General features: G+C 40.7%; 1 protein-coding gene across 1 annotated transcript in view; it reads right to left on the reverse strand.

Annotated features, from left to right (window-relative positions):
- NMBR (neuromedin B receptor) overlaps window positions 1–6144 on the reverse strand; it is a 17805-nt gene extending 11661 nt beyond the window's left edge. Inside the window, exon 1 of the mRNA XM_006755374.2 lies at window positions 5498–6144. Coding sequence (XP_006755437.1) covers window positions 5498–5919 — 422 coding nt within the window. The 5' untranslated portion in view covers window positions 5920–6144. The remainder of the gene's footprint in view (window positions 1–5497) is intronic.
- Window positions 6145–7564: the final 1420 nt, after the last annotated feature.

The following is a 7564-nucleotide window of genomic DNA, read 5'->3' on the forward strand; positions in this document are numbered from 1 at the left end:
GATCTCAACTTGCAAAACACTAGTGTCCCATGCTTCTCAATGGATACCAGAAAAGTAAAAACCATGAGAGGTGAAAAGATCAATGCAATGATCTCTGCTCTGGAGTTCTACAGTCTAAGTTTATATGTAAGAACTACAAATAAATCATTTTACCTGCAAAAATGTAGCTGTAAAATTACATGAGTACATAATTATACACAGTAATAAGGAGAGATTTAATCATAAGCCTTAACTGTATGATAAACCAGTTGAAGAGAATATACTGCAAAATCTTGCTTTTTTCTTTAATATGTTTTTATTAATATTTTTTAGACATAGAGGAAGGGAGAGGGATAGAGAGTTAGAAACATCGATGAGAGAGAAACATTGATCAGCTGCCTCCTGCACACTCCCTACTGGGTATGTTTCCACAACCGAGGTACATGCCCTTGACTGGAATCGAACCTGGGACCCTTGAGTCTGCAGGCTGATGCTCTATCCATTGAGCCAAACCGGTTAGGGCGCACTTTCTGTTTTTCAACTTGTATTTCCCTATACCTGGTTTTCCTCCCTTTTTTATACTCATTGTACTATAGTTGTACCTTTGTCTTTTAGATGCCTTAACTTCTTTTGAAACAAGTTGAAAATAAGTAAGTTTTCATGATACCCTTGTAACTACCTACTTATTAATAACAGGAAAAGAGCGAAGGAAAATAACCCTCTCCCACCATTGAGACAGGGAAGGCATGTTCCCTGCAAAACACTGGGGGAAAGGAGGGGACTGGATGAAGGAACGATAGCTGCTTGTCCAGTAAAGTTTGGATGACTAGGGAAGCTGAGGTCTCTCAGTCACACCTGCGAGCAGAGGTCATTGGCCAGATGGGCATGGCCACTGCAAGTCCATGAAGATCTGGGTTACACTCCCACACAAAGGAGGCTGCTTTCTTAGTGCCCCTTGTGTGTTGCGCTTGACTCCTGGCTTGTGGGGCTCTTTTGCTCCTGCTCCCTTGCATTGTGTGTGGCCCCAGCTCCAATATGGAAAGGAAACAACAGTTTTGCTGTTAGCTTTACTGAAACTCTAGCTACACTTCCATGACTGGACTAAGGGAAATGAGGTATAATCCCCTGAAAATAAAGCTTTCTACCATATCTCATTCTCCCATGGGGCCTCTGGAAATGCTTCTTACAGTGGTACTCCAAGAACCCACCTCCCACTAGCAACGGGAGAAGAGGAGGCACTTTTTTCTCTGATAACAACCACTTTGGAAACTTGGGTTATTGGTAAGGTGAGTGTGGATTACTGCTTTAGGTATGTAAGGCCAGCCCAAACTTCTCAAAAGAGCTTTCAGCATACTGCCCCAGGCTATGCTCCAAAAAACCAAAACAAAAGCCAGCTATTCAGTCAACACCTGAGCTTCTGTGAGGAGCTTTGGTGGGAAACCAGCAAACAGATAATGGCACTCCCTTTCACCACTGGACAAAGACTGATAAGCTTCCCAAGGCCTCTGGAGTGGTAGATGGAGGGCCCGCATTTGATCTGTTTCAACATTTTAACAAATAATTATAGTAAAGGAAATATATGTTTGCACTGATAGAAATGCAAATAATGTTAATGACTCAAGGGTTCATACCTAAGAGCACGAGTTCAGTTATGGAATTAAATATGTTTATCCTAACTATCAAACAAAGGCGTGAAATAATATATTAGCACTTTAGTCTGATTAGATGCAACATTATTTTTGTATTCAGTCCAACATTGGTTATAGAGTATCAGAAAAACAACATAACCTGATAGATTAAATTAATATTAATTTCATTTTTATTGTCTTATAGAATTTTAGAATTAAATTTATAAATGAATTTTAGTTAACATTTATATTAAAATACAACATAAGAAATTTATTTCTAGTTTTACATTTGTAAGTACACAAGATAATGAAGTTTATACTTTAGAACTAGAAGTCTGTAGGAATTTTTTTTGCTATAAAGGAAAAAGAAGAACTCATTCTTAAAAATTACTTCCATTTTAAATATGGGATTTTGGAGGCCAAAATGTCTTTAAGAGTTCAAGAAAGATATCCCGAGTTTAGAATGCAGCTACTGTAATAGGTCGCCAAGAAGATTTCTGTCATGTCAATCATAAGCAAAGTGTGGCTTATGGGGTTCCCCCTACGTAGTATCATAGCACACAAGTCTCAACAGTGGGAGAAGGGAGAAAGTGTGTGTGTGTGTGTGTGTGTGTGTGTGTGTAAAAATGACACAATGCAGAATATGCAAATACTTTTAATTAGCTATTTAATGCGAGCAAGCAAAAGAAGTATATTTTTTATACACTAACAAAAGATTCTTCAACATAAAAGTTAAAAGTAAACTGGTAACACCACTATCACCATTTCAGATTATGCACAGCCTTTCCTCCCATTCTGGTTATGCAGTGTCTCTGAGGTACATTCCAGTGGACACAACAATCTTTCTTAAGGATGAATCAGCTGAAACTCCTCAAAAGAATTTGGGAAGTCAAAGATTAATAACCAGAACTACCACACAGTGTTATCCATACCACCCACATCAAACAAGGTTATTTAGGCCTCAAGGTAGATTCATAAATATTTATTTTTTTATTTCAGTCTCTATTTGGTGATACTGTCATCAATGACATATAATTAACTTTCCACTTCATATTGGGATATGCTTGCTAAAATCTAATTATCTGTCTGTTTCTTTTTCTCCCTTTATTTAAGCCATCTCATGAGGATAAAATATTTAGTTTGGTTTAACAAATAACTGCATTTGTTGTTTAAAAACTCTAATAACGGCTTTTTAAAAGTGTTCCTATTGCTGCAATTACTACTTAATTTTGAATTCAGGGTGTGTTTTTGTATTTGGCAGTTACATTTATTACATTTTTTTCCATTCTATTGAATCTAATGAATAAGCTTTGGAATTTTTTTTTAATCTTGGTGCTATGTTTTAAATGTAATTTTTTAGTCTGTCATTAAATAGGAAAAAAAAATAGTAATTTCTTATTCCTGGAGGAAATGTAGTAATGTGCTTAATAGTGAAGACTGCAGGCTTTGAACTGGTTTCAGATACTAGTCTCACTGTAAGATCAGGAAAATGTTGCTTACTTTCAAGCCTTAATTATCCTTACTTTAAAATGATAATGATGATAGTGCCCACTTCATGGTATTGTGAGGATAATGCACTCATACAAAAACACTTAGCACAGTGCTGTGTGCAATTTGTCTTATTCTTATTTCCAAATCCACAAGAAATTAAAATGTTTGGAGAGATAAAGTATGAGGAGATCAGGTACAAATTAACACCTACATTACTATGTTCTGGAAGAACAACAGAAGTGTACACAACATAAAACAGAACATTTCCAAGCCATTTGAGTGACTTTGAGAAAGTAGTGTGTGATTTCACCACCAGTGATTTCAGTTCCTCAACTTATATTTCCAAAACACACGGAGAGGCAAGAGTAGCTTCTGGACCCAGGAGAAGAGACAACCTACTTTCTTCATCATTATTATTAAAGGATCCATGCTTTTCTCACAGAGCACACGATTCACATAACAAACTGAAAGTCAGTAAATGTGTGAGGAATAGCATTTTCTCTGACCTTTGTCAGGGCCAATTTATCTGCGTGTCTTCATGACAAGAGAGAAAAATGGTGTGAAATAAATTTAAGCCCTGGATCTTGTTCCAAATATTACCTTTAAAAATGAAGGCATAATGATCGTAATTTTAACTATTGCGATAATAACTATTAAGTTTTATCTCAATCCTTACTTAGTATTTCTTCAAATTTTCTATTTAAAATGGGTTCCCTAAAGAATGGTAGTTAAAATAAAAAGTCACATTTTAATTATGGAATCCACAGAAAACTCCAAAAAAAAAAGATAATAGAAATCATGTCAATCAAAATGAGATGGATAATTTATCTGAAGGCACATATCTTCATAGAAATGTGGTTCTAGAGAAAATATTACACAAACCAAAAAGCCAACCAAAAGTATTCAGTTTAAAAGACAATAGCTCTCAAATCGCCACTGAATATTTTCTTCCTTTAATTAAAATTAACTCCTAAAACCAAAGTAATGTGAGGGTATTATTGCAAATAACAGCAGATTTAGATGCATTTATTTTTCATTAGTAGCCTAATATGTAAATTAAAGAGGAGGATGAACACCACCTTAATCATCAGAGTTAAATAGTTTATCTAAATAGCTTAAGTCAACACTCCATCCCCAAGGGAATTGGACTATAGCTTCATGCAAAGATGCCCACTTGAACATCACTCCACATTTGGACATGCCCAGTTTTGCCCCCACTCCCATCCAGCTCATCCCTTCTGTATAAATGCCCAAAAGCATGGTTATAGAGAACCTGCTGTAGCTGCACTGGACCCAGGTCCAGCAGGCCTGGGTTCTCCTCCCAGCTCTGCCCAGGAAATTACTATACATTTCTTGTGCCTCAACATCCTTACCTGGAAAATGGTCCAATTGGACTAGGTGATCTGCAAGGTAGAGTAATGGACACTTCCCACCCTTAAAATATGTGAAAAGCAGATTTGATGCCAAAGATGTATTTTTACAATACTGTTTTAAAATACAAGTATTTGGTACCTGCCTGTTCGTGAAAAAACAAACAAACAACATATCATTTGACTTGAGGTATTAAAACAAACAAAATGTTAAAGTCATCTCTCAGAAGAACAGTTACTATTCTAGTTGTTTGTGCTTCAAGTAAATAGTATAATTTAGTTGTTAAGTGTAAATGATGTTTCTCCTTATTTGGAAAAAAGTCAAAACCAAGCATTCCCTAATATTAAGGAAGACATTCTTACTAATCAGGTTGTTAAGGTACCAAATAAGAAAACTGCACGTCTAAGTTTTTAAGCACACAGAGAAAACCTATACAAGATAGCTACATTGGCCCAGCCAGTGTGGCTCAGTAGTTGAGCATGGACCCATGAACCAAGAGGTCACTGGATTGATTCCTGATCAGGGCACATGTCCAGGTTTGGGTTTCAGCTAGGTCCCCAGTGGGGGCATGCATGAGGCAGCCGATTGATGTTTCTCTCTCTCTGTCCCTCTCCGTTCCTCTCTCTCTAAAAACCAATAAAACCATATTAAAGCCATAGTTGCTGAAAAACTTATCAGGTTAAAAAAACAATAGAGAGCCACACTATTGCCCATGTATTCTATAGCTGTTCTGTGAAATAGAATTAAAACTCCCAAAGTGTGTGGAAGGGAAGAGGAAGACTAGGATATGCAATTTTAAAACTACTGTCAAACTAATGCAATTTTAGTTCTTTTAAAAGTAATACTTTTCATATTTTTTCAAGCTTCACATCTCAGTCGTCTTTACCTTCTTTTATTCTAATTCCCAGATACACACTCTCCCTCTCCTCTTCCCAGCCTTTCCTTTCTGCCCCACTCTCCTCCCCAGGTGCACTCCCCGCCCCCCTCCACCACTTTTTAGGCCGCCCCACGGATACCTGTTCCCTTACCTGTCTGCGCTGAGGGCGGTGAGCGTGAACACCGACACCCCCACGGAGGTGAGCTGGATGACCGGGATCAGTTTGCAGCCCACCTTCCCGAACATCCACTCGTCAAAGAAGTAGCGCGAGGCATCCACCGGGACGCAGGTGAGCAGCAGCAGCACGTCCCCGGCGACCAGGTTGGAGATGAAGATGTTGGGGGCGCTCCTCATGGCGCTGTTGGTGATGAAGATCTTCACCAGCACGATGTTGCCCAGCAAGCCCACCGTGATGATGAACAGGTAGAGGGACGGGATCACGCAGCGGATCACCAGCTCCGCGGTGGTCCCCGGGGAGGCGGGCAGGAAATCCCCGTCCAACAACCCGGGAAAGAACCCGCTCTGATTCTGGCCGGCGGGCTGGGAGAGGTTGCAAAGAGACTTGGGGGGCATGGTCTTCTCTGCAGGAGCGCGCGCTGGAGTCTTCGTGCGCGCAGGTGCCCTGAAAAGTGGATTCCGTGACAAGTTTACTGCCTGTGGGGAACGCGTCACCCTGCGCGTCCCGGAGGGGACGGGCGTGTGAGAAATCTGTCCACACGCTCCCGCGCTTCTAGAAGAGGCACATTGGCTCCGAATTTAAAAAAAAAAAAAAAAAAAGCAAAGCAATTTGCGTCTTTGTTTCAGTCTCCACGGGAGAAAGGCTCTTTGGTGAACAGAGATGCGTCCCTCCGGGATTACTGAAAGTACCTGCCTGCGGGGTCTGTGGGAGGGGCGGAAGTCATCTGTCGCTGTCCAGCGAACCGCGGCTGAATCACTGGGAACTAGCGTGGGGCGGCTGGTACTCTGCTCATCCCAGGGCTTCGCTCCTGTTTTCGCAGCTCCTGTTGTGTTGTGTGGGATTGGAGGGGATCTGGGAGCTCTCTGTCACACAGAGTGTCCCTACACCCATCCATCAATACCAGCCTCGGAGCAGGAGGAGCCCCAGCCAGAAGTTTGTGAACCTCTAAGGATTTGGGAGGCTGGCAAGTGTCTGATGCTATAACAATGAATTTAGAGAAGAGAGTGAGTGATAAAGGAAGAAGTAAATGAATGGAATTCTCTCCCCACTTTTTCTTTTTTTTCAATCTTTAATTTCTTTATTGATTAAGGTATTACATATGTGACCTCATTCTCCCCATAACCTCCCCCCTCCCACTCATGTCCTCGCCCCCCTGTTGTCTGTGTCCATTGGTTGGGCTTATATGCATGCATACAAGTCCTTTGGCATGAGTGGGGGCAGGTTTATGGGAGGAATGAGGTCACATATGTAATACCTTAATCAATAAAGAAATTAAAGATTGAAAAAAAAAACCACTAACCCCTTCAGCAACTTTCATGTCTCTGTAAGACTGGGAGGAGCCTGGAGGGAGAGTCATCAGGTTTACAGACAGAGCCATGGGGGGTTTTCTTAAACAGCATATTGCTAAACTCACTACCCTGTTCATGAGAGAGGAACAGGAGGGTACTTCTTTTCTTCTCAAGGCCTGTGTAGGAAAAAGAAAACGAGTTGTAGCGTAGAGATCTTAGAAGTGGCTGAAATAAGTGGGAAATAAGCATTCCCCTCCCTACCTGGATGTCTGCTTTGGCATCCAAACTCTACATCTGCCTGAGCAGGAAGAAGAACATTGCAGAGGTAGTGGGGAGAGAGAAAGGGTGTGGGAGAGCTGCTCATACCCTGTTATGTAATATAGAAAAGAATGTGTGATTTTCCCTTCAAAAGTCATACATTAAACATCATCAATTCATGTACTGTCTTGCTGGTATTACACCCAAGAGTGCTGTTAGCAGGAAGACTGTAGGAAGTGTACACCTGTGATTTACTTGGTGACCTCTACACTGGAGAAAGGAAAATATCTGGAAGCTTCTTAGATACAGAGCCCATGTTGACGTTCACACTCAGAGGTCTAAATGGTTGTCATGGTCTCCTTATTAAAATAGGAGCGTGCAGGCGCTCGGTAAGGGGTCGGGTCCTGCACATGGTCCAGTTCCCATCTCATCTACACTGGAGAAGCCAGGATTCAAAAGAAAAGGGAAGGACCCCAGCATGTGAAACAAATTG

The sequence above is a fragment of the Myotis davidii genome, unplaced genomic scaffold, assembly GCF_000327345.1.
Source record: "Myotis davidii unplaced genomic scaffold, ASM32734v1 scaffold292, whole genome shotgun sequence".
In the NCBI taxonomy this organism is placed as follows: domain Eukaryota; kingdom Metazoa; phylum Chordata; class Mammalia; order Chiroptera; family Vespertilionidae; genus Myotis; species Myotis davidii.